This window comes from Podarcis muralis, chromosome 3 (assembly GCF_964188315.1).
Source record: "Podarcis muralis chromosome 3, rPodMur119.hap1.1, whole genome shotgun sequence".
NCBI lineage: Eukaryota > Metazoa > Chordata > Lepidosauria > Squamata > Lacertidae > Podarcis > Podarcis muralis.
The window spans coordinates 43,519,023-43,546,825 of NC_135657.1; the positions used below are offsets into that span (position 1 = coordinate 43,519,023).

At 39.8% G+C, this 27,803-nt stretch overlaps 2 protein-coding genes across 13 annotated transcripts in view; one reads left to right on the forward strand and one right to left on the reverse strand.

Annotated features, from left to right (window-relative positions):
- The window catches only part of SDCCAG8 (SHH signaling and ciliogenesis regulator SDCCAG8), an 88,060-nt gene extending 86,851 nt beyond the window's left edge, over positions 1-1,209 (reverse strand). The window contains exon 1 of one of the 2 annotated variants that reach the window (XM_028724126.2): positions 1,083-1,209. Coding sequence is in view for 1 of the 2 variants with exons in the window: in XM_028724125.2 (XP_028579958.2) it covers positions 302-368 (67 nt within the window). In the remaining variant the exon portion in view is untranslated. Of the gene's footprint in view, positions 1-301; positions 380-1,082 lie in introns of those variants that run through there. The other variant, XM_028724125.2, reaches the window with a different exon arrangement.
- The window catches only part of CEP170 (centrosomal protein 170), a 75,835-nt gene continuing 48,449 nt past the window's right edge, over positions 418-27,803 (forward strand). For 5 of the 11 annotated variants that reach the window (XM_077925733.1, XM_028724123.2, XM_077925737.1 and 2 more), the window contains exons 1-7: positions 418-678; positions 15,887-16,031; positions 19,363-19,452; positions 20,097-20,175; positions 21,260-21,318; positions 23,026-23,188; positions 24,385-24,519. In XM_077925733.1, coding sequence (XP_077781859.1) covers positions 15,927-16,031; positions 19,363-19,452; positions 20,097-20,175; positions 21,260-21,318; positions 23,026-23,188; positions 24,385-24,519 — 631 coding nt within the window. In that variant the 5' untranslated portion in view covers positions 418-678; positions 15,887-15,926. Of the gene's footprint in view, positions 679-1,079; positions 1,185-15,886; positions 16,032-19,362; positions 19,453-20,096; positions 20,176-21,259; positions 21,319-23,025; positions 23,189-24,384; positions 24,520-27,803 lie in introns of those variants that run through there. The other 6 variants (XM_077925735.1, XM_077925736.1, XM_077925740.1 and 3 more) reach the window with 3 other exon arrangements.

Here is a 27,803-nt window from a genome sequence, read left to right on the forward strand (position 1 = left end):
ACGTCTGCGGCTGCTGGCGGTACCACAATAATGCGTTCATCCTCGTTTGAGGTCGTGCGCACAATACATCCTCCCCCCTCAATCCAACTGCGCGCTCGGGCGCGTTTTTTACTCTTCGCTCACGCCCCCCGCAGAAGCAAGGCGTGTGCAGCGATCGCACAGGACAAAATATAATGTTTCTCGTCTCATTAACGTATCCTCCAAACTCTACATTTCTATTTCCCAATGGAGAGGAGACTATTATTATTATTATTATTATTATTATTATTATTATTATTATTATTATTATTATTATTATCACCTCTGCTCCCCATTGTCTGGAACAGGACGCGTGCGCAGTGCGAGCCTACTCGCTCGGAAGCGCGCATGCGCAGTGGTTCCGTTCTGGGGCGCTGCAAATCCATTCTTTTCATTTCCCCTCCCCCCTCCCTCTCTCGCTCTCTCCCCGCGCTGGCGAGCTGAGGCGGCGCCTGCGCAATAGCTTCCCCCTGTTCCGCGCCGTTAGCCGCTATATGCTGGGAATAACGTTCGAGCGGTTGCTTACACAGCCAGAGCGGCACTGAGAGGCGGGGAGTCCGCGAGCGCCCTTCCCATCCTCCTCCTCCTCCCTCCGCGTCCTCCTCTCTGTGGAGAAGATGGTGGGCCTGTGAGCCAGCGCTTTTGCCTTTCCCAAGCGGGGTGAGTGATGCTGCGGGCGGGGGGACCCCTCCGCCCGAGCGCCGCGGCGCCTTCCCTTCCCCCGGCCGGGGATGGAGCCCTAAATGCGGCGCATTGTATGCCTCCCGCTCCGCCTGCTGCCCTCGCCCTCCTCCTGCTCCTCCAGGGGAGGCGGGTGGCTCGCATGCCCCTCAGTGACACTGGCTCTTTTCCGAGCGCTTCTTCCAATGCTACGTTTCCCGTCGGGGGCTTTCTGCTATTCCTGCCCGCTGAGCATTGTCCCTCCGGGACTCCACAGAGGAGGCTGCGGCTGCTGCTGCACGGAGGCGAGGGGTGGGGGTTGCAATGGCCCAGATTGGATACAGATGGAGCTGCTAAAACCACCGTTTCCTCTTTCCTCCCCTTCCTCCTCCAAGATAACAAACCTTCCCCCCGGGCGCTCTCTCCAGTGGGGTGGAGGCTTCGAGCCCGTTCTCCTCTCGTCAGCCCGCATACGCTTCTGCCTGGAAAACATGTCTAGAAGGGGCGTGAGTGCAGCTTCTTTGCTTTGTGCCTTTTCTTCTGGGATCGGTTTCCTTCTTTCTCTCTCTCCCACCCCTCCCTTTCCACTGTGGATTCTCATCTGTCCATTTGCTTCCGATTCGTTTTACGGGCCCTCGTTTAGGAAACGACAACAACGACAAAAACCATCTGGCCGATAAATAGAAAAGGCGTGTGTGTGCAATAGTAGTAGTAGTAGTAATAATAATAATAATAATAATAATAATAATAATAATTAAAAATAATAATAATTGAAGCTTCTGTTTTTCAGCCTGGCATGCAGCACTGACTGTAAGCAGCCTTTATCTAAAACGAGGCATGGATTTACATTTCTATGCACATTTTCTCCCCTCCTCCCTTCTGCTGATGTTCCTTCTGATAATTGTTTTGTGAATTCGTTTCCGTTGTGGTCTTCTGTGTATGAAAAGGATCCCTAGGGAAATGCATATGGCTTCTTGAAAACTACACAGACCGGAAAGTAACGGCCTTTTGTGGAAGGCATCATTGCAAGTCATTCATTTTGTGCACGAGTGAGATATGTGTAGTCATAGCAGCTTTATTGGAAGTGAAATGATTGGTTACAAAGGCAATAAAAATCTTAGCCTGGTTTTCAAATATCCAGTATTTTGTGAAAGAGGAAGCTGACTAGACTGAAAACCATATGACAGCTCTACAGATGAGCCTTCTTTTGTGATCTCATCCACTCATTGCTTGGAGCCTGATGCTAGAAATGGGGGAAGGGAAGAGGAGTGTTTCTGCTCAAAATTGTGTTCTGGTGCATTTATGATTCACTTAATCTAGTTAGTCTCCAGGATCAGGCATGATGTTGCTTCAGCATCTGATCAGGAAATTGTTAAATACATTAAAAATGGGCTGTAACTGTTCAGAATATGATACTTGCATGCAGTCATTGCATTGTAAATAAGTTGCTGTTTGAGCTACTTGTTAGCTTTTAAACAAATTTTAAGCAAGTGCTTCCAACAATATTGTGTATAACCAAAGCAAGTACAATATGCTGATAAAAACAAAACAGAACTTCAGAGCAACCAGACAATGTGTTATCTAAAATGGAATCCCTTGGATTCAGTTGTTTTCACATTCATTAAGTGCAAAAGATATTCTTAATGAAATATTTATTTGAAGCAATGCACTCAAGTTCCTAAACTATGACTTGGATTGTGCTGATCTGGTGTATCACACTGGTACTAATCTGCACTTCAAAAGGGAATTCTAGGGCAATGAATTATATTTAACATAATATTATTTATATACATCTGTTAAACAACTTGGTTGTTGTTTTGGACACTCTGGCCAGACTGGTGTGTGTGGTCCAGCAACAAAATTCAACAGTGGTTGAATAATTTGTACCATGGGTACTGATAGAATAGCAGCTGCTTGACTTTCTTACTAGTAGTCTCTTACTTTAGAATACTTCATCTTCATGGAACTTTAAAAGGTCTCATAGTTCATAAAGTCTCCTGTTTTTTGAAGGGTAGAGAGAATGTCTGTAAAGATAGTGTAATTAGCATAAATCTTTGTTTTAGCTAAATGATTTTGAAGCTCTTGTTCTGTTTTGAGATCTGGAGCTCCCTAATTACCTACAATCTGCACAAACAATGTTGTCATTTTCTTTCCTCCCTTTCCTTTCCACTTTATATATTAACCTTATCTCATTGTCTCTGCTGTACTTCTTTTATTTAAATGCCTGTGTGACTTTACATATTCCCATTTTTGTCTAGAGAAAATGGTAGAGAGCAGCTCCACACTAAAAAGACTAATATCTGTATCCCTTTTTCAAATTCTACCTTCATGACTATCACAACTATTACAGTGGTACTTCGGGTTACATGCACTTCAGGTTACATACGCTTCAGGTTACAGACTCCGCTAACCCAAAAATAGTGCTTCAGGTTAAGAACTTTGCTTCAGGATGAGAACAGAAATTGTGCTCCGGCAGCGCGGCGGCAGCAGGAGGCCTCATTAGCTAAAGTGGTGCTTCAGGTTAAGAACGGACCTCCGGAACGAATTAAGTACTTAACCCGAGGTACCACTGTACTATTCTTAATATACCTTTGTGGTAAATAGCATTTTATACTTTTAATTAGGTTTTGATTGGCTCAAATCAAGGCCCAGTGCTTGAGTATTAATGTGTTTTGAGTGACAGATCTTACATTTGCCTTTCCATGAACAAGTACTTAAAACTAAGAATCTGTACTGTGTATTAGTAGTTTAGACTATATCCAAAGGTTTGTTTGCAGTGTTGATGATGAAGCCTCTGTTGAAGCTTTCCTAATGTCATAGAAGGGTGAGGTGGTTAGAAAGTATGTTTGCCAGAAACTGAGTTGCTCAAACCTTGGAGGGTCATAGAAAGCAAAAGAGCCTTGCGAAGGCAGGGAATTCCACAGGCAGGGTGCTACAGCTGAGAAATCACCCACCCTTAGCACCCGCCCTTTACCCATTGGCAGAACCTTAGATCACCCTCAGATAGCAAGACTGGCAAATGCCAGGACAAAATGCCAAGACTGGCAAATGCCAAGACAAAACTCTTCTGACAAGTATTTGTCCTCCAAGCCATTTAGGGTTTTAAAAGTAAATCACAGCACCTTATATGTGACTCAAAAATGAATAGGTGGCATGCAGATCACAGGTGTAATATATGACACTAAAAGGCATGAGTTTACCAGGGCATGAATCCCTGTGGCAAGACTTTCCCGGTCCAGGGATCATTGTTGCTGGAGGTCCATCTGGCCCCTTGAGCACCCAGTGACAAGGATGGATCTAGAAATACTCCCAAATTATGCAGATCTTTCAAGGGGAGTGCATTCTCATCCAGAACAGGCAGTCTACCAATCAGAGGAACTTGTCAGCTCCTCACCAACAGAACCTCTGCCTTATTTGCATCCAGCTTCACTTTATTGGTCCTCATCTAGCCCATTATCATCTCCAAACAGTGGTTTTAGTAAGATACAGGATGGTATCTCTTGGATCCTGGACACTGGTGATTTACTAGTCTCTCAGTCCTATAAGAAGCCTACAGTTATAAATATAATACATTAATTATAGTGTCATTTATAATCTTAGAAGTCAGATCCCCACATGGTTCTCTCACTGGTAACATGGTGTTTAATAGATAGCTATGATTCATGATTCACTTTTATGTTTATTGTTTGATATATATATATATATATGTATTAAATACTAATTCCCTTTTAAACTTCTCTTTTCAAAAAGAAAATACTGGAGGAATTCAGTGTTGTTCTAAGGTTCTCATTCTGTCAGGACTAGCATTTTGGCTTGCCAGACAGACCAACCCCCCCTCCCCCGTGTGCTGTTCCATGAGTTCTCAGGATCCCACTTGAGCCAATTTCAGGGAGCGAGGAGGGTGGATGATTTCTGCTGGTGGGACTCATTAGTTGAATCCCACCCATTGAATATAATTGAAATATTAAAGCCTTTTTAAAAACAAGCAAACCCTCCATCCTGCTTACTACAATTCTGTAAGGTATGCATAATACTGACATTAGTATAGTACAATCTGATTTTGAGTGTTATTCTTAAGATTTCCGTATTCAAAGGTATTTTGCCACTGAATACCAGATGCTGAGAAACAAGAATGGGGGAGTGGCTGTTGTTTCATGCATTGCTTGTATATTTCATGGAGCATCTGCTTGGCCTCTGTGGAAAACATGATACTGCAGTTTATGGGTCTTTTGGTTTGATCCAGAAGGCTTGCTGTTATGCGCACCCCTACCCAGTGAATTCATAGTTGAGCTGAAATTTGAGCTGGGACTTCCCAGGTCATAGCTCATGCTTGCAATCACTGTGCTATATTAGCTCTTCATAAATGTTACCAGCACTCTGATAAAACTTCAAGACTCCAACAGAATTAGAGAGCTTGAAGAAATCAAATCAAAATTAGTCCAGACCTCCATGTCAAAAGCAGCCTCAGAAGAAGAATTTCTCCTGCTGAAACACAAGTGCCTAGGCAGTTGTTTCCAGGGTTTTAGTATTATTATTCAGCCAGATATTATAGTAAAGCATAATTTGTGATAAACAGAAGGTAATAGTCATTGCTTTTCCTCTTGAGATCACTGTAGCCAGAGATGGGGGTGCTGAACAGACAAGCAGCTCTTAATTCCATGGTTTGGAGTTACTTGTTTTATTTTATTTCAACAATTTATATACCAACACCCTAAGTCTCTAATTGATGTACAGTAATGTTACAGAATATATGATAAAGATAAAATCAATTAAAATTAACCATGAAATCAGGGGGGGGGGGGGGAAATGCTTAAAGTGCCTGTTGAAATCTTCACCAAGGACTGAAAGTTCAAATGAGTGGTGTCTCATCTGATTTTAGCTGGGAGGGAGTTCCATAGAAATGGGCCCATAATACTGAGCACACATCTCCTGGTGAGCATGAGCCATAGAGGACCACCAACAGTGACTCACACAAAGACCTCAGTGATCAGCCTGGAATATAAGGGAGCAGGTGATTCCATCATGGTTTCCCTTTTTTACTGTAGTTTTATGCAACACCCGCCACTGAACAATCTCCTGGTAATGCACTGTTCGTAAAGCGGGACCTTTTTGTATTACAATTTTGGCAGTGTAGTTTTCAATCCCTTTCTTAACGGTCCCTAACACAGAATTATCCCTTACCATATTTTAAATTTTCTTCATGTTACACATTTTGTCTTACCGTGAATGTACCTATTGCATATGTTGTACACAATAAAGAGTGTAATAGCTGGAAATATATATCCAAGCTTCACCATATCTTCTCTTTCCAGTCTTTGCAATGCAATATCATACCCTTTGGATAATGAGAGGTTCAGAGAAAGTTTATTGTAGCTTGAATTTGAGCAAAAAGAATTCACTGCCAGAATTAGCTAAACCTCTGCGTGTGTGTATGTGTCCATGTCCATATATGTGTGTGACAACTGTCACTTTTTGGGAATCCAAATAATGAGTTGTTGTACTACCTGCTAGATTACTTACTTCAACTTTGCTGGTTATATATCTCTCAACAAACAAACAAACCAAGACACCATCAATCTTTAGCCTGCTCTCATTACAAAGAAATAGACCCTAAAAAGAGGCCACTCCCTATAACCTGCCACTTAGGAAGCCAGTTATGAGCTATTTTTCATTAAAATGCTGATATTACACAATATATTCTCTTTCAAGGCTGTTGCCTTCATGTTCTCATCTACCCACAAGTCACACTATTTATCTTCTAAGAGTATATATCATTTACATTTCTCCCTCAGTAGTTATCAAGTAGTTGATAAATATTCCCTATCATAACAGTTGCACAACCTGTGATTCAGGTCTGTGATGGCCTTCTTAGGATGGTTTTATGATTGCATTCAACATGATTTCAATTATTTTCATCTTCTATAGCTGTTTTACATTAATGGGCCATTCATTGCTGACAACAACTTTTGATATACAGTAACCTTATTTGTTCTTTCCAATAAACTGCTACATATATTGATTTTGCAGTGTGATCAATTCAGGCTTATAGTCAAGCTGCCAAAAAAACACCATTCAGTGTAAGAACTGTCTTTCAGTAGGAACTGTCTCCTACTAGGAAGAATGATTACCTTTGGGCAAATACATTTGTAAAAATATTTCTGAATTTTTTTGTCTTAGCCAAAAAATTGATTATACAGTTTGAAGAGAGAACTTGAGGCACAGATAATGCCTTCTGTTAAATATATTCTTCATTGTTGATGGCTATTTTGCAACCGGAATGGTATCATTTGGTTAAATACTAGAAAATAGTGTTATGGCATCCTGCAAATTAAGCATTAAAAGAGTGGGTATAAGGAAAACCATGATGTGAGTGCCACTGCTGTATTTGTAATTATTTTGATATTTTGAAAAAAGCAAATTTAAAATTATGTTTATAAATGGATATATTGTACTTTCATTCATTAGCGTCGTATTAATATTTTCTTTAAGGTAGTTATAAGGCAAATTTTAAATTCAGGTAAATACATTACCTTCATTTAAAATTCAGCACAAATACCAGAGGTTTATTTCTTAAGCATACTGTTCTATGTGCATCACTTAGCATGTTTCATTTTACTTATATTTAGTAAACAAACCTAGAAAGTTTGAAAGTCAGACGTCTAATATCGTATTCACAGTTGGCATCTGTTCTCTGTTAATGAATTTGTGAAATAGAAAAATTTCCATGTGAAAAGAAAGTACTGGGATTTATTTATTTATTTATTACCTACCCTTCACTCTAAGGTCCCAGGGTGGGTTACAGCATTAAAAAGATTATTAAAAACAGCTTGAGAAATTTTCTGTCCTGCATCACTGGTGGGACTGGTTTTTAATTTTGTTTCACATCATTTTTAGTATATTTGAGGACCTCCAAGAAACATACCATTCCTATGTGGTCAGAAATGCTTTCAGATAAACATCAGAATTTAGGGTCCTGGTTCCAGAAACAGCCACTGTTTTGGGAAAGTTCAGGGATGTTGGCAAAGAGGGCAGCAGTCTTTTGTTTGTAAAGAAGAAGGGAGGTGGGCATCAGCAGTTAAGCATAGTTTCTGCTTTTGAGTTGATGTAATTGTGGTCTGGACTTCCTTTCTAATTCTGGTGGTCTTGTATGGACTAAAACATGTTACTATGGGGGACAATAAAGAAGTTTTGTGTCTCTGGCTCAAATTGGACTGTAAAATAGTTGCTTAAGCTTCTGCTTAATGATCTGGTTGCTTTAAGCTTCGGTACCTTCTTCAATGGGACGCGGGTGGCACTGTGGGTTAAACCACAGAGCCCAGGACTTGCCGATCAGAAGGCGGTTCGAATCCTCGTGACAGAGTGAGCTCCCGTTGCTTGTTCCCAGCTCCTGCCAACCTAGCAGTTTGAAAGCACGTCAAAGTGCAAGTAGATAAATAGGTACCACTCCGGCGGGAAGGTAAACGCCGTTTCCGTGCACTGCTCTGGTTCGCCAGAAGCGGCTTAGTCATGCTGGCCACATGACCCGGAAGCTGTATTCCAGCTCCCTCAGCCAATAAAGCAAGATGAGCGCCACAACCCCAGAGTCAGTCACGACTGGACCTAATGGTCAGGGGTACCTTTACCTTTATTTTTTTACCTTCTTCAATTAGTTTATTATGAATACTAGCTAGAAGGCTTATTGGTAGGCATAAAGGAAACCTATTTATTAATCATATCCCATACTTTGTAGGTGAAGTAATGACCAGAACATAGAAAAAAAGGGCTGTCTTTTGCTCAACCCAACAGACTATAACATCTATAATACAATGATATATCACTTGGTAAAACACCTTCCTCACAATTTTTTTTGAAAAAAATCCAGGTGTTAAAATTTGAGATAAGATCAGCTTTGAAATCTGAGTAATATTCTCCAAAATTGGGATGTCTTGGCCGATTTCTGAGCTTTGAGAATTTGATCTTAGACACACACATTGAACAGTCACAGGTTATTTGCAAGCCTCACAGATATTTGGCCAAGTGAAGCATTTTGGGCAAATAGACTGTGCTTGCAAGAGAAAACTGCTGGTGGAGGAGGAGTTAACCCCACAGTAGATTTATTGGGGAGCAGGGTTTTAGTGCTCAGCACTTCCTTGAGGTGAGCATTACAAGCTCTCGAAGCTTGTATCTGGGCCAAAGCCAAGAAAATATGACATGGGGTATCAGATGTGTCTGGTACAGTTAAGCATTGGGATTCTACACCTAGAAATTTCTGTCGTGAGAAGGGTTATGGTTATCCTAATTATCCTGTTCTTCTGGGTCTTGGGGCCTTCAGAGAAAGTAGTAAAGAATACCAAAGATTCTTCCCATCATAGTTGGAATAAAGGTAAAGGTAAAGGTACCCCTGCCCGTACGGGCCAGTCTTGCCAGACTCTAGGGTTGTGCGCTCATCTCACTCTATAGGCCGGGAGCCGGCGCTGTCCGCAGACACTTCCGGGTCACGTGGCCAGCGTGACAAGCTGCATCTGGTGAGCCAGCGCAGCACACGGAACGCCGTTTACCTTCCCGCTAGTAAGCGGTCCCTATTTATCTACTTGCACCCGAAGGTGCTTTCGAACTGCTAGGTTGGCAGGCGCTGGGACCGAACGAAGGGAGCGCACCCCGCCGCAGGGATTCGAACCGCCGACCTTTCGATCGGCAAGTCCTAGGCGCTGAGGCTTTAACCCACAGCGCCACCTGCGTCCCATAGTTGGAATAAGGTAAGGTAAATCAGGACCCTGGGCAGCTCCCAGTGGGCCCTGCTGGCTGTTCTTGAGAAGGTGTCTGAACAAAGGCTTGGAAACATCTGAAGCCTTGATAAGACTGGCAGGGCTTGATCTTCCAGTGGTTCTGCCTCCCCTGTGAGAGCTGTTTGCAATTTTTTTAAGGGCCCATAGTCTATTCTTCAGTTACACGCTCATGCATTATTGTGGAGCAGGAGTGGGTGACGCTTCAGGAGAATAATTGTTAGGACTTCAAGGGTTATTTAAGAGTCACATCTTCAGACCAAGGCAGTGTAGAAGTAGGTGCTATGGGGTGGCTGATGCATCATCTCAATTATTCAATTATAGATTGTTTAGTCCATACTGTCCAGGGTACTTGGTGTGGGAATTAAAAACAACAAATAAATCTGTGTCAGGTGGATTGAGGCCAACGTATATCACATAAACTGGAAGGGAAATGAAACAAAAGAACCTCAAAATAAATTCAAAAACACTGTTGGTGCGAAAGAAAGAAAGTTATGAAAATCCCTGTATATTTGTTTAATTTTATAGAAGAAACATAATCTAGTCCTGTCAATGAGAGATCAGGTGGAAATGTACCTTGGGCAATTGGAGGAAAGCTTATGCCATTGCATGGCACAACGTGCATGCAGTAATCTGATTACCTTTAGATGCAGTAGCATATAAGTGGATGAAAAGAATTAAAGACATAATCTTGACCTTACGAACTTGAGCAGGGAAATACAGATGTATTGCTGATGAAAGTGATATCCATTCTACGGTGTTTTCAGTATTATTGAGATAAGTATTTCAGGTAAGGTAAATCGGGGAAAGTTGGATATACTGTGGATTCATATCAACCTACAAGGTGAAAAATATTCGTAATGGCAAACTAACAGGGTATGTGAGATTTTGCTGGTGATTAATATTGATACTTTTTTTATTTAGATATAAATTATTTGGCAAACAAGCTAGTAATAAGTAACAAATCTGTGTTGCATAACTAGAATTTACATAGTTATGAACAGTATTATTTTAAGTTTCCTATCTGCTTGTGCAAGTCCCAAATTCTTCTTTGAAGAAGTGATCAGAGATTATCCATGAACTAAAATTAGTTTTCAAATTGAGCATGATCTTTATTTCAAAAAATTGACATCAAGGCCCGAGAGAGAAGCATGATGAATTTAGGCAGTTATAATGAGTTTGCAAGATCATGCATCCTTTCCATTTCTACCTCCCCCTTTCTATGTATACTTGTTTTGGTAATAGTAACACACATGCATACCACAGAACTGAATTAAGGCAGTGCATGAATTAGCAACTAGCTGACCAGGTTGGGTAGTGGGATTAGCTGCAATCCCTTGGCCTCTTGGTCCCTAAATCCCAAATACCGGTAATATGTATGCATGTATCAGGTCTAAGTCTTAGGTGCCTCTTCCTTGTATGTTCACTTTCATTTATCTCAAGATGCAGATCTACCAATTAAGGCTTTTAAAAAATCAGGTCTTGAATAATTTAGGCAGAGCTGAGAATGCAATAGGCTTTGAGTTGGTCTTAAGAGATGAAATGGGATACATTTAAATAATTGGCCAATGATGAAGTCTTTGTCATGAGAGCAGTAAACAAAAGGAGATGTCAACTATAATTGAAAAAAACCAGATACTTCAAAACAGATGTCGGGTGTGTTCTCATATGCTCTCGGTGTGCGTTACAATTCAAGAAACGGGCTAGTGTTAAAATTTGCCTTGAGAAGAGTCTTTTTCTGAACTACTTCGTAAAAGAAATATGCATTCTTACTCAGTACTTGCATCAGCTAAATATTGCCTAATATAATAAAAACTCATAAACATGTTTCTCCCTCACTCCTGCCTTTCTAGATAGTTGTACTGGCATGTGATTCAAATTGGAACAGATTTGCAATTGTGTAAGTTTTGTTGAAGCTAGTCATACCAGTAAGGGCTGCACACCAGTCAAACTGAAGGGTAGTCAGTTTATGGGTCATTATTAGAAGCAGTCAAATCTACCCTGAATACTCTGTAGTTAACAGTTTACCTATTTTTATTTAGATATCGCCATGCTTTTATGTTTGCCCCTGACTGCTGTAGGGCTAGAGACAAGCTGTCTTCTGCCATTTGTTACCTAGGGCAGGAGTGAAGACAGCTTGCTTGCTAGCTTTGCTCAGTCATAAGCAAAGGTACTCTCCTGATTATAATTGTAGGTATCTCCAGACAAGAGCATAAGCAATCATCAGTGACTCGGGCCATTGCCTATAATGCATAGAGTGCTGGACTAGGATTATGGAGACCGAGATTCAAATTTTCATATAGCCATAAAGTTGATTAGGTGACATTTAGCTTAGCCTATTTCACATGCTTCAAGGCTAGGTAGAACTTGGATCTTTGGTGAGGGACCTAAATGTTGCTTCTGCTGGACCAAATGCTCCAAAGTAATAGGAGCAGCTGCTTGACACTAAGTCATCTGTCTTCAAGGCTTGTGGACTTTTGATCATGTGTATTTGTGTTGGGAGTGGGGTAATTGCTGTTTCTAACCCCCAACCACAACCAAGGGCATATTCTGTGGCAGTGTTTTCATATTTTAATAATTTCATTGATAATATTTTAGCTCAAATATTGGCAGGCAGAGAAACTGTTCTTTCCAAACTGGGCTACACCCGCAGAATGTCGAGTTAAAGTTCTGAATTATGTGGATTCTATTGGTAGCTTTGCCGCTGTTGCATCATCTGTTTGACACACTTTTGAATAGAATAATTTATGTACAAAGCAGCTAAAGAATGTAATTCCCAAAGCTGTAAAAACAGTGCAACTCCCTTCAAATGAAAACTGCAGTACATGCCAAAATATAACACTTTTTTATTAGGTTAGTACATTCCATTAAAAGTGTGCATGCATTGATGTTAGGTATTTAAATTCAGTGTGATGTCACCTGCATTTTTATGTTACTGTTTCTATCAGGGAACCAAATACAGCTCTTTTAGGAATTTTCAATTTTCTGTAGAGTGACAACAGTGGTCCATCTAGTATTTTCCACAGACTTTGCTCGTGTGCTCAAGACATCGATTCCATAAATCATATTTTGTTTCATTGCTCCCAGTACGTTTCCGAGCACAATTCAAAGTGTTGGTGCTGACCTTTAAAGCCCTAAACGGCCTCGGTCCAGTATACCTGAAGGAGCGTCTCCACCCCCATCATTCTGCCCGGACGCTGAGGTCCAGCGCCGAGGGCCTTCTGGCGGTTCCCTCATTGCGAGAAGCAAAGCTACAGGGAACCAGGCAGAGGGCCTTCTCGGTAGTGGCGCCCACCCTGTGGAACGCCCTTCCAGCAGATGTCAAAGTGATAAATAACTACCTGACATTCAAGAGACATCTTAAGGCAGCCCTGTTCAGGGAAGTTTTTAACATGTGATATTTTATTGTATTTTTGGTTTTTATGGAAGCCGCCCAGAGTGGCTGGGGAGGCCCAGCCAGATGGGCGGGGTATAAATAATAAATTATTATTATTATTATTATTATTGTGCGAAGTATGAGCAGGCCAGGGCTGAACTGATACTACCCTTGCTGGTGCCTTTCCCGGGAAAGTCAGAGGCTCACTATGTCAGGTTCCTACTGGAAGACCAGACAAAAGCTAGAACGTTGGCAGTGGCAAAGTTTTTATCGGTGGTTGCAAGAACAAATGAGCCCTATATTCCAAACAAAGTGCTTGATTAACCTGGAGGTAGGCTGTATGAACTCTGTATTGATTTGTAATGTTTTGTTGGTCTCTGGACCGTAATAAAGATTGTTGTTGTTGTTGTAGTATTTTCCTTGCAATGCATGTTTACACTTGATAATTGGTAATGGACTCGACTCTTCCATTAAAACCTACTTGACAGAACTGGGGAAACCTTTTCAGCCCAAGGACAAAAAAGTGGGCAGAACAATGGATATGACACCTACCTTTGTACAGTAGACTACATTTCAGTCACAGGGTTTTATATATAACAATCCTGGCTTGCCAACAGTGGGGTTGCTGTTGGGTGAGGAGGTTGGTGCAGTATATGCATGGTAGTGGAGCCAATCCAGCACTCCTGCACCTATCCCCACATAGTGCACACACACATGCCCATCCATGTGTGCTAGAAGCATGTGCTAGAAGCATGAGCACAGTTTCAGGACACATTTCAGCCAGGCAAAATACAAGGCATAGTACCTGGAAGGAGTGTGTCCTGGGGGAACATAGGTGTGGTCTGGGGAAGGTTCAAGTGCCTGATAGACAGCCACATTCAGCCCCAGATCCTGAGATTCCCCACCTGTTCTATGGTTCAATCTTACTGAACAGGTGTGGATTGGACCACAAGTACCACTGTGACCTACTTAATCGTAAATATGCACAGGATTGTGTTCTTGGTTTCTCATTCAACCAGCTTTTATACAGTAGGTTGATAGGAGTTCTAAGAAGACGTTTAAAATATGTATCTGGGTTGCAAATCTGTCACTATTCTGCCAGTTTGCTTATTGCTAGGTATAGCAGTAAAGTTAAAGTCTGCTGTCAGCCTTTTATCTCTGCAAGTGCTACCTAAAGCTACTATGACAGCCAGAAACAAAAAATATACAAACCCTTCTCAGGAGTTTTAATTTCTTCTGTTCATCAACAGTTGCTTCAGTGCTCTGATTAATCAGTCCTGACCTAGTTGTTTCTGTTTGTTTGTTTATTTTTAAAAACCTTCCTGTTCAATCTCAATGTATAATGTTATTTGGATTTACATTTTTAAATTTAATATGTTTCACTGCTAGTTGTATTTTTATCAGTAGTTTTGTAATCTTGCCAATCGCTAAAAGTATAGTCTGCTTGTTTGTGTTCTTCCAGGTCTTTTGGATTCTGCTCTTATTTTAAGTCAAAGCACAATATTTGTTTCAAAATCAACAGTAGGAGAATACCTTTATTAGGTCAACCAAAATGCCATATAGTAGCGAGCAAGATTTTGAGCTGTCCCAAAATCAGGCTAGGTGGTAAGCAAAACACATGGGCTCCTGTAGCAACAGTGTAGCATGTGGCACACTTCTGTTCAGGGTTAATGTCATTTCATTCCATTTCCTCCCTACCCCATCCAAAACTCAGCATTGCATGCTGACTGAGCCTGATCGGTTCTCATGGGCCTGTTTCAAAGATTTGTATATGATTTTGGTGGATACTGTGGGGTAGATATACTTGTACCCAATCCTACCTATATAAAAACATTGAATTTTCTCATTGATGTCTATTGCAGCACTCCCTTCCGTCTTCATCAATCTGTAAATGACCTACCTTGATAATGAGAGAGATTTCATTGAAAATTTTAAAAGCAGTTCTAAACTCTTGAAATCTAGATGTGTCTTCCCTCCCTCTCTAGCCACTTTGTTCCATTTCCCCTACCAGAACTCATAGTGTACAAAATAAAGGGGTGCCATAATCTTTTTCTGGCTTGGCTTTGCCTTTGGTAGTCACAACATTGTTAGTCAATTTCTCAAGTAAGGCAGCATTCCAAAATTTTCTCTCGTCAGTAAGCATTCTATGACATTGAGTTTGTACGGAGCTATTTTTGGGTTTCCTTCCTTAGGTTTTTCCCCTAAAGATTTTTGGAGTTTTGGCAAACCTTGGGACTATCCCAAGTGTACTGATACCTCTCTTGTGTGTGAGTGGTAGCATTTTAATTGTATCCTCAAGAGCATGAGAAGTCTTGAAGCAGAAATCATTACTTGAAATAAATTTTGCCATATGTTGTTAAAACATCCTCTGCTTACTGAAAACCGATGATCAATTTTTTTACAGCCTTGTAAAGCTACTGAACTTCTTTCATTCATCCCTATAAATTGAATAGATCTATAAGGAGAAACTGTCTCATGTTTATGCATGCCACCTACACCCACACAACAATAAGAAATTTGAGCTATGATCTAGCTATGATGTTCACAATTAGAGATGGGAAGGTCTGGGGGGGAAACAGAAAAATTGGGAGGGGGAACCCAGGTTCTTTCAGCTTTTTTTCCAAAGCTTTTGGGGGAAAAACGGGGGGGAACTGGTCCTGGTCCCCCTCCCCCCAATTTTTCTGCTTCCCCCCCAGGCCCTCCCATCTCTAGTCACAGTGCAATAGTGTGTGTGTGTGTGGGGGGGAATATGTACATTTTTCATGTACCATATTTATGTACATGTATTGGGCAGCTGTGATTGATAGCAGCAGACTCCCAATGTGTGATACATGGAAAAATAGATGGGTGTCCTTCACATATGATGGTGTGCATGTTTATTTCCTTGCATCTGTGTATGAAAAGGTAGTTTGTGAAGCTATACTTATAGCTGATATAAATCTGAAAATCATGTGTTAGTTGTGTTGTCCAGCTTCTCTGTGTTGGAAAATATAGAAACCCTATTAGGAACAAGAACTGAAGATAAAAATAACTATTAAATATTTCTCTCTTTATCTGTTTCTTATTGCAGGATGACGTAGCCTTGTGAGGATTTATCAGCTAAGCAGAAAATGAGCTTAACATCTTGGTTTTTGGTGAGCAGTGGAGGCACCCGTCATAGGCTGCCACGAGAGATGATTTTTGTGGGAAGAGATGACTGTGAGCTGATGTTGCAGGTAATTGTGTCAGTTCTCCCAACTGTGAAATGCTGGAAGTTGGGATTTTATACCCTTGATACATATTTCTTTTTGAGGATTATATTTTGAAATGTTAAGTGTTTTGCTGCTCCAGTCTTTAACTTATAATAAATTAATCTTTCTTCCACACTGTAGAGCAAGATTATAGTGACTGCATAGTATTAGTTTGCTTTAGTTAGTGCGCACGGCATGAGTCTGACATGTGGCTGAGTAATAAACATACACCTATGGACCATTCTGATCATGAAGTGAGAACATAACCTCTCTGTCTACAGAGTTAGCCTTCAGACAAGCAGGAAATTGGGTAGCAATATGAGAATATTTGAGTTACATTATAGTTGTGAATTAATTCCTGATTAAAGTTTGAGGCTCATAGAAATGTGAAGGTCTAGAAAAAAATCAGGATTAATCCCTTTCCCCCATTTTTTTTTTATTTCCTCAAGTCCTGAAATAGAAAAAAATTGAAATCTGAAAACACTTTTTAAAATAATGAAACACTTTGCTCTAAAAAGTAATTTTGTTGACACAGTAGCAAGTTCCAGAACAGTACATATATTAATTTTGTAGCAGTATGGAGACTAGCGGATATATTGTATCTTAAGCATTTGTGGAACAGAACCCTTTTCAAAAGCCTTTGAACTAGTTCAGGCATAGGCAAATTTGGCCCTTCAGATGTTTTGGGACTACATCCCATCATCATCCTGTTAGGGGTGATGGGAGTTGTAGTCCCAAAACATCTGGAGGGCCGAGTTTGCCTATGCCTGAACTAGAGACTGTAGGCTGCAGATCTCTTTGCTCCAAATTTCAAAGCAAATTAGTAGTCCTATAGACATTGCTTCAATGTTTGATTGGATTATTGGAATAACTTGTTGTCCGGAAGCTTTGCAAGGAGATCTGGGCTCATGGTAGTTTCAGAAGTGCAACTCTTCAATTCATGGAGCAACTACCCTGGCTCCCACCCTTCATGTTCCTAGTACGATTTAAATGTGTTTTTTAAAACAAACAAACACAGAGATTATTTTTTTTTTTTGAGGAAAGCATAGGAAAATAGCATTTTTCCATGACTTCAAAACTGAATCTTTTTACATCTTAGTTCACATGTTTTGTGAAGTAAAGTTGGCTACCACTTAAGTGTTTGAAGTAGAACATACTCTGTATTAAAATCACCTCTGTACTAAAAGCATCTTTGTAGCTTTTATAATTATGAATCACCATCTAAATAAGGCATCAAAAGCAGTGTTCCATAGCAAGCATTTACCTACATCTGAGTGTCTTCAATAAAGAACTATAAATTATTAATATGGATAAATAGCTGTAAAAATCTTAAGTGACCAGTCTCTGCTGGAATGTTGAAATTAGGCTAGGCAGTTGTGTAGGCTACTGGGAAGTTTAGTAGTACTGCACTCAGTGAACACATGCAGCCATCATCAGTGTAGCGCAGTATAGTCTGAGTAACTCGCAGCAATCCATCTGTGTGATCTATAGGTGGCTAGATTTGACTCAAGCAGATTTGTGCTGTTGCCAGTTAAACACATCTTTTCAGGTAGGCACTTACAGTCTTAGAATTATAAAGTAAGAATCTCGTTTTCTAGTTTCTCTAAATTATTGAATGACTGATAGAACTGCATATACACTTCATAGAGGTACACAGCTATGTCCTGATCAGAAGGATGGCGCTCTAATCAGCCACTTAGGTAAAGGTAAAGGGACCCCTGACCATTAGGTCCAGTCGTGACCGACTCTGGGGTTGCAGCGCTCATCTCGCTTTATTGGCCAAGGGAGCCGGCGTACAGCTTCCGGGTCATGTGGCCAGCATGACTAAGCCGCTTCTGGCAAACCAGAGCAGCACATGGAAATGCCGTTTACCTTCCTGCCGGAGCGGTACCTATTCATCTACTTGCACTTGATGTGCTTTCAAACTGCTAGGTTGGCAGGAGCAGGGACCGAGCAACGGGAGCTCACCCCGTTGCGAGGATTCGAACTGCTGACCTTCTGATCGGCAAGTCCTAGGCTCTGTGGTTTAACCCACAGCACCACCCGCGTCCCTGATAGTCAGCCACTTAGTGCTAAGCAATTTAGTCATGACTGATAGATCTCTGTTGAGGGTATTGAAGATTCAAAGTTTGTTTCTCAGACAGTTGCTGTGTACTACTCTCTGTGTTGGAATCTCAGCCAGGTTCAGTCGATCAGTTTAATACACTGAAATATGAACAAGCTTCTTAGCCTTTACTTTTTTGAGCATTACCTGATGTTTTCATACAAGTAATTTGACACAGAACTGGTTCAGATGAGATGAACTTAATAAGCCAAGATATGAACAAACATTTTCCATGTGCACCTTGTTTCCCCCTTTGCAGCATGAGCAAACAAGGAAGTCTTCACTTTCCTTTTTTCATCCAATTTGGGAAACTGGGAGTATTTAATATCCTGTCTTGGTCTGAAGCTGGTAACCAAAGTTTTACAGTTTGATGAGATAAGCTGTGATTAATCATATGCTTCCTGGTTAATCATGGCTCATAAGAGCAGACAAACAAAGGGGCTGTGCACATGGTATAAAGGCTTCCTCATATCTCAGGTTATGGGAATCTTCAAAATTTGGAGGTTAGACTGCTGTTAAGGATGTTGGACAAGGTCTCCAAATTTGTTCCAATATGGTCCTCCAAATTAACACCAACAGGGTAAAAATTCTGGTTCAATTACTGATTGTTTTTTTTTTAAAAAAAAAAAATTAGTATGTTCAGTTTATCTGCATAGCTGGGAGAATAGAGGAAGCAAGTTCACATTACCCTTTTCACTACATGCTATACTGATGAGTACACTATTTAGAGAGTATTCTTGATTTTCTGTTAGATAATTTATTGACCACAAACCTGTTTCCATTACTATTCAAGGTTATTAAACAACGAATATTTCCTATTTTCTACTGAGTTATCTGTTTTAAAAGAACAGCTAGCTATAAAAGTATTCCCTCCAGATCTGACCATTTTCACTGTTTTGCTGAGCTTCCTGATAGTCACACTACCTCTCTGCAGATTATGCAAATCTCAGCCTTTAAAATAAACAGCTTTTCTAGTAATTGTCACTGTCAGCTGTTTTTGAACAATTCCATTGGCTTTTATTTTTAGCCCCTGTATCAGGTTAAATTTCCCTTCTCTAACCTTAAAAGCCCTTCACAACATTAGTCTCATAACTTTTTTCCTAGTAGCTTCATGGTGTCCTTTGAAACAACTAGGATTTATTAATTCCTTACTTTAATGCATATTTATATTAATACAAATTACAATGTTATATTATCTTCTAAATATTTCAGTCACGTAGTGTGGACAAGCAACATGCTGTAGTCAACTATGATGCCTCTACTGATGAACACTTGGTAAAGGATTTAGGCAGTCTGAATGGGGTAAGATAAACATGACGGTTCTGTTTTCAGGATGTAGTTCAGCTTTAACAATTTAGAGAGCTCTGAACAAATATTTGTGATTACTTTGTTATGGAGACTTAAGTTGAAAGAAATGAAGAATCATTACTTTAAACACTATACCCTTATGGTATATTACAAATTGTGTGTGAAGCACCCCACAGTTTTTGAAAGGCGGGGCTTAAACTTTAAGCAGATCTTTGACGTCCACATGGAGGCAGGAATCAGCAAAAAACCCACCCACATTCCACTCACAGAAGCATCCAGTTCATGGGGTTCTACCCTAGATCCAAAATCATAAATGTCATGTATCTTTTGAGAAAGGTTTCTTGCTATTGTGGGAACAGCTTGTGTTAACACAGCAAGTTTATAGCATATTTCATTAGCAGATTCATTGTAAGTAATTCATGATAGGCCCAGGGCATGTTGGCATTAAATAATGCCAGATCTCTATATATTCACATATCCTTTCTGAATTTTTTATTGGGCAAGTAAGGTTGATTCTGTAATATTTTCAGCAGTTGAATAGTGACATGTGGTACCATGACTTCACAAGAAGAATTAGATTCACATTTAGAAGTTCATTAGTGGTAGAAGGTATAATATGTTTCTTCTTTTTCCACCAGACATTTGTGAATGATGTTCGAATTCCAGAACAGACATACATCACTCTAAAACTTGATGATAAATTGAGATTTGGATATGATATCCTTTTTTAAGAGAAGGAGTTAGTGCTATGTTTGGCTTTTTAAAAAGTTCTTGTTCCTGAAATTACATATTAACAATTCTTTTTTTTTTGGGGGGGGGGGTAAGCTGTTCTGGGTACTTGTAAAAGAGTGGGATGTGAATGTAAATACTGAATAACAATAATAAGAGAGTAGAGGTGCATTTCGGAATTCACAAACCAACTGGCAGAAAGAAATGGATTAAAAATCTTATCTCTGAAATGTTGAGATAACTAAAAACGAATTGTCATGGTTGTTAGTGTAGCAGTATGTTAAGACTTTACTGACAGAAGCCAGGTATACTTGAAGAGTTTTCCACATAGTCAGACAAATTTTTGAGGTTGTTGCTCATGCAACAGAACTTCCCCTCTCCTCTACCTTACAGTTGCTGCACAATAAAGAAGAGACTAAATTTATGAAGCTTCATAATTGAGGGGACCGGGGGTGGGGAGCAAACAAGCAACTCTCAACTTTACCTGTTTAATGTTTTGAATCAAGTTAAGGTTTGGTTTGATGTCAAAATTAGGCAAATACAGTGGTACCTCAGGTTAAGTACTTAATTCGTTCCGGAAGTCCGTTCTTAACTTGGAACTGTTTTTAACCTGAAGCACCACTTCAGCTAATGGGGCCTCCTGCTGCCACCGTGCTGCCGGAGCACGATTTCTGTTCTTATCCTGAAGCAAAGTTCTTAACCCAAGATACTATTTCTGGGTTAGTGGAGTCTGTAACCTGAAGCGTATGTAACCTGAGGTACCACTGTACCTAAAATGCTCTTATATTTTGCTGTTATGGGCATACATATTCATTGGTTGACAGTAACGGGAATTATTTTGCTTATGCTAAACATTCACATTAAATAAATTTGCTAGCATAAATTAATGAAGAACAATATAATAGAATATTTATCAATGCAGTCCCCTTAATTCATAAATAGGAACAATGTCATTCTAAAACTTGGAGGTTGCAAACAATATTTTGGTCCCCAAAACCTTATACTTATCATAAAATTTGAAGTTTCTAATGGACGTAGACAAATATCACTAAATTTCCTTATCGCATTGTACATACTAATCTTTTTACTGTAGTCAGAGGAGAGATGAGAGTTCCTGAAGAAGCCCTTAAGGTATGCATTTTCTGTCACTTTTAACTCTTGATAGCTCTCTGTTCATTCCATCTATATGTATGTTTGGTTTTCTGAAGATTTATAGTTGGCATAAATGAAGATACACACAGGAAGGTGGTGGACAGAGGAGAAAAGGACCTCCATGAGAGGCAGACCAGATATGTTTCCTCAGGGTGTGAGGCTGAGGGAAGAGGGGGAAGCTCCCAGGTGAGAGTGGGGAGAGCTCACTCTTCTGTGTGTGGAATAAGGATCAATATATAATTGTGATAGAGGGCTTGGTATTACATGCAGATTTAGTTTTTCTTTCTTCTTCCTTCCTTTATTTTTCTTTTGGTTTGTTTCTTACCTCTCTTTTTTTAGCTTGGTTTTTATTGTATCTTATGTTGAAAACACTCAATAAAAATTAATAAAAATAAAAATAATAAATAAGTGCTTAAGGTAAAAATATATAGCCCGTATTTATTGTTTCTCGGGTTAGACTGCTGCACTCCTGAAGCCTGATTCTCACTAAGCAGCAGCCCCCATGCAAGCATTTGGGGAGCTTGTATGACTGCTGTTTGATTGCTGCTGCTATGCTTGCAGTTTGAATGAACTAGTGCCTCCCTGTAAGCGCTTTTGCATGCCCTGAAGGAAGTTATCCCTACATCTACTCCACATTAGCAAACAGCACCTCCAGTCCATAGTAGGGAGGCTTTTTACCAAATTGTTCCCTGAACATTTCCTAGCAAGCAAAAATGAGTCATTATCACTTCACCCAACCAGCCCCCAAAGTAACTGCTGTTTTGCCTATTGTGTTAAATAGAGCTGGAAATGTTTGGGGCTACATTGCAGTCAGAAGTAAAAAAATCCCAACAGTGTGTGTGTATGTGTGGGGAGACCATAAAGTGTGAAATAGAAAATAGTAGTTTTATTTGGTTTCCTTTTCAAAGTTATTTCCGTTTCCCTGCATAAGTGTAACAACTATGTTAACCTCCTAAGATGAATTGTGTTTTGACCATAAAGTTCTGGATAAATGTCAGTAATTTGGAGGTCCCTTTAAGTGTATCTTTTTTTGTAAAGCAGTAGCAAAGCTAGGGAAGTTGGTTTGAAAAGATGGGTTTGTCAGAGAGCAGGTGAGCAGGCAAAGGAGTCTGTTGTCAAGCAGGAAAGGAGGGAAGGCTACTTGTAGAAATGTACCAATCACAGTTTCTTAGCTCAAGGAACAATTTCATTTTCTAGCTACCCTTGCCTCATGCCTTCTTTTCTAGTTGCTTGTCAAGCAAGTGGCTGGGGTGTCAACACAAACAAGTATTACGTCAGGATCCTGGATTCTGACTTAACAACAAACCATAGTTAAAGTGAGCTGCAGTTCATAAGTCAACAGCAGACCATGGTATGTTTTCTGTAAATAAACCATGGTTAATTTCCTGGGCCAGGTTCATTTATACAGACAGATCACAGCTGGGAAACACAAACTGTTTCTTAGTATTATCTGCAAATGCAACCAGTTGGTTTAGAATCAATGTATTGGGTGATACCCAACTTAAGTTGATCCAGTACAAACAATGGACTTAGATAACTTAAGTTTGTTGATTTGAGTGGGTCTGCTTTGAATATGGCTTATATTGAATACCTTGATTGATTCATTTTATAGTAGTTTATTAAAACTTAATGTTGAATACTTAATGTTCTGTTGCTTTGCTTGATGGGGAATTATCTAATATACAGCATGAGAAGTTTACAAGTCAACTGCAGCTATCCCAAAAATCCTCGGAGGCAGAAGGATCAAAGCTAACCAGTGCCAAAGCTACACAGCCAAAGGTACAAGACACTATTGCTGAAGTGCACCACAAAGTTATAGACACACTGAAATCTGAAGAGAAAGTGACAGGTGAGAGAAATGAATTTGTACTGTCAGTTCTAGCTGTTAAAATATATTAACTTTTGAGAAGCCACTGTAAGATGTAAGATGTTTTGAGTTAGGTAAGGTACAGAGGAGTTGGGCCATTAATTGCCTCATATGTCATTGTAAAAATTGCCAGGTTTGTTTCTTACTTTGTTATAGTACCTAATTGTTATAGTTCTGCAAAGAAATTTCCATTCTGTGTAGTGGCCTAATAGGAAAGAACTCCTCATTCTGTATCACTTGCCTCTTAACAGTGTGCTTTTCTGGCTGTTACGGTGTAAATAGAAACAAAAAGCTACAATTAACTGTCAGATCCCTTGTATTTCTTAAATCAGCTTGGCTTTGCTGACACATTACATTGTATGTGTTTTCATCTTAAAGTGAATGAAATTTTGTTGCAGCAGCAGCTTTGAAGTCCAGTGATTGATTTATTACTTTTATTAAAACAAGCATTTCTTTGCCAAACTAGCATATTTGGAGACATTAAAAAAAATTAAAAGAAGGAAAGTGGAAAATAATTATTCATTGTGAAGCAAAGGGGCCTTCCTTGTTAGCATCCATCTGTCTGGAGACAAAATGGAGTGTTCATCTAAGGATTAAGTCAAACAGCTGCAATAGCAGCACCAAAGTATCCTCCCCAGGTCACAAGCCTAGACAGTATGTATGGAGGTCCTGGGCTGGCCAGACAAGAAGACCTCCCTCTCAGCCTCACTGTTGTGGCCCAAAGGAAAGCAGAGCAATATGTTTGGCACTAGTTGGCTGCAGGACTTGTCGGAAACAGGCGTACAAGGCACAATCCAACCGGACTCCACTCCAGATTTGTGTAGGTTTTACTCCCTAAGATAATCCCACAAAATATCCCACAAGGAAGTGGAGGTTTAGGATCCGAATTTTCCTTCTCCTAGAAGGATTCCAGGTTGATGAGCTCCACCTGCCCCTCAAGGAAACGAGCACAGCTCAGTTAAATGTGTGTGAGCAGCTAGGCAAGCAATATGTTAGCACATTTTATCCAGAATGTAGATAGCTTAGGCTGTTTACACACTCCCGTGTACTCTGCATCCTGGTTTTGGAAGCAGTGTAAACGCAACATTAGCCACAATCCATATTCTATTCTTTACCATTTTTTCATAGTGTCACTCTTGCTGCTCCAAATGAATAATCTATTTTGTTTGTTTATATAGATCTTTCTGCCATGCCTCGGGGCACACCATTATATGGGCAACCATCATGGTGGGGTGAGGATGAAGCTGAAGAACAGAATGGTTACAAACCTGATAGTAAACCTGAAGAGAAAATACAAGAAACTGGAGTTTTAGGTAAGGTTATTTATAAACAGATCCATTTGAAGCTTTTCCCCACCTCCATTTCACATCTGGTAGGCCTGGTATATATTCTAAGTCAGTCCACATGTCTAAGAAAATAATAATGGTAAAAGAACAATGTCTACAGTAAATTCAAGCATAAAATTCATGTAAACTAACTAAATACTTGCCATTCTGGTGTGGGAGGGAGAAAAAAATATCACTAAACTGTGGGGCCCTGTGTCTGTGTACATACTGACATCTTTCAGTGGAGGTTGGATCAGTCAGTGGCAATGGCCGGGTGGCAGGTTTCGGTCACAATGTGCCAGTCATATCAAGTGTCATAGTTTTGTTTTTTCCCCTCCATAGGAGTTAATGACAGCCATTCACTTATCTATAGGAAATTAACAATGCATGTCAGCTCAGAAGTAAGTCCCACTGACTTACTCCCAGGAAAATATGTATAAGATTGCAACCTAAAAGTGTATTATTGAGGACTAGGAACTATAAAGCCAGTTTCTCAGTGAAAACAAGTTTTGTCTGTTCCCAAGAGCCTTTCTGATTCAGTGTATTTTTTTGTGTTGTACAAAACTTAAAAGATATGAAATGTTTCCTCTAGGAATTATATTGTCATGAACTAATGTGCCAAAGATGGAATTGAGCCACTGGCTTTTGTACCTTTCAGATACTCCAGTGAATTGAGAGAGTGCTCAATCAAATTCTATTTGTATACTTTTGATGTGATCCAAACATTTTTTACACACCAGTTGATTTTAGAATATTAGCCACTTGGTAGTAGACATTTAAGTAATGAAAATGGATATGGATATAGACTACTAAATCTATGCAATGAAAAGTGTATGTGAATAAAATGTATGCATTGGAAAGACATGTCTCTTGTTACATATTTGGGAAAACAAAGCAGTTTTTCTGAAAATAGTTTTATTTCGGATTTTGGCTGTGCATGGCTTCTGTCTACAGTTTCTATAGCATGTTACTGTTTTTTCTATAATGTTAAGTATTTCAAATGCCTGTGCTATAAAAAATAGGTATAGAGTTCTTTTCAGGTGAATTAGGGAGGCTGTAATCGTATAGTCACTTACCTAGAAGTAAGTCCTGTAGAGTAGAAAAATTCAGGATTGTACTGCAAAGCCTAGCAGTGGGAGCCTATGCCACCCACACTCCTCACACCTCAGTGTTATTGGACTACAGAGCTCATCCTGGACTCTTGGCCATATCAGCTGGGGCAGTTAGAGTTGAGTCCAGTTTCATCTGGAGGGCCATGTGTTCCCCATCCCTGGCATATGCCAAGCTTATGGGGATACATGCGAGTGCATTTTTCCACATTTAACATGTAGCTGGAAAACGCTACCATATTAGCATATCCTTGCCCACTGCTCTGTTTCATTGGTTACCCCTTGCAAGTGGGATGAGGAAATAATGATATAATTATGTTTCTACAAGTTATCTGTGAAATGCATATACATCTGCGAAATGCTTATACATCTCTCCATAATGTCTAGTTTAGGCTTTAGCAAGGGCTATTTGACAAGCTGTAATTATCTGTTAGTTCAGTAAAAACAAAAGTTAGCAACTCCACTTAAACTTACTAATGTGTCCCATATTCTTGTTGTTACACCTGAAAATAGGTTGGCTGTCAGTTATGTTCAACTAAGTCATTCTTAGACCTGTTGAAATCAATAGAATTGAGTTAGTGAGGACTAACGTTTATTGAATATAATGGTTCTACTCCAAGTATGATTTAGTCAGATAGAAGCACATAGTTATTACAGCCTTCTGTCATGTTCTAATTGTGTATTGATATTATATTCAATGTTTCAAGGGGGGAAAACCTGACATGTATATATCAAAAAGTATTCAATATTGCCTTTATATTCAATCTTGCTTTTGGAGTTAGGGTAAGCAATGAGGTGGCCCTGTTTGCAGACTGTGCCATAATTATTGCCATAATTATTGAAGATTGTTGTTTAGTCATTTAGTCATGTCCGACTGTATCAAACTGGACAGTGAGTAAAATATTACTAAAGTAGGTGAAAAGTCCAACAAAATGTCAAATGAGGTTCAATGGAAGCATAAAATGATGTTCAGTGGGGCAAATTATTCTAACCACATGTACATTGATGGATTCTGTATTAAAGTACACTAACCAGGAAAGAGAACTTGGGGTCGCTGTGGATCATTAAACAAAAATGTCAACTGAGTCAGTAACTGTGAAAAAGGCAAAGGATCAAAAATGAAAACTCAAATATTGTAATGCCTTAGTACAAGTCTGTGCAGCTACATTTGGAATACAGCACACCGTTTTAGTTGCCGCATCTCAAAAATTAAAACGTGTATCTTATCTATCTAAAATATGGTAGAGCTGCAAACGCTGCAGATAAGTGCACACAAATGATCAGTGGGCTGGAGCAACTTCCCCACATAGACTACTTAGCTTTTTAGTTTAGAAAAAGGGCAAGTAAGGGGCAACATGATAGAAGTTTACAAGATATGGAGAAAGTGGATAGAGAAATATAGGTTATTTGCATGCTGTCATTGGGTTGGAGCCCCCATGCAATGTTTTCATTACTGGGCTGGATCTAATAAGCCCATTTATCCACTGAAACAGCTCTGCCTGGTGATTTACCAAGAATGCAGTGGTGGCAGAGAAATGCACTTTCTCTGCTGCTGCCACTGCCACATGGTAGGTGCAGTTATCACCAATCAGTGTTTGGTTCCATTCACTCTGGGACTTGCGCCACCTGCACTCCAACCATTGTCCAGCCCATTACATAGGATGGAGCTCATCTGAGTACCAAGTTTCTACAGATTGGAGAGGCACTCAGGAGCAATCACATCAGTAGCTTTCCTTTTCATTCCATAACAAGCTTAAGACATCAATGGGAGCACTAGCTTTTGTTGACAATTGAGGCTGCGCATGTCACCCTGGTCAATCAATCAGTCTTTTTCCTCCATGTAAAAAAAATAGTAAGAAAAATTATCTTGCATTTTGAACGAAAGTTCCATGAGTAGGAATGAGCCAGAAAATATATGCAAATATATCTGCAGAATCAACTTTGATTTTTATTCCACTGTTACGTTCTTCACATGTAATCGGTCCTTCATTGTCATTTCTTCATGAAACATAAATGTTACATTGGAGTTTGCATGCAGTTTGCTATATAAATATGATAAAAAAATATATTTTCTTGGGCATAGATTTAATGGCATTCAGTGTGAGATTTTGGTCTACTTCATAGCAGCTAGTTTATAAATTAAGGGCTTGGTTGTTTGTTAAT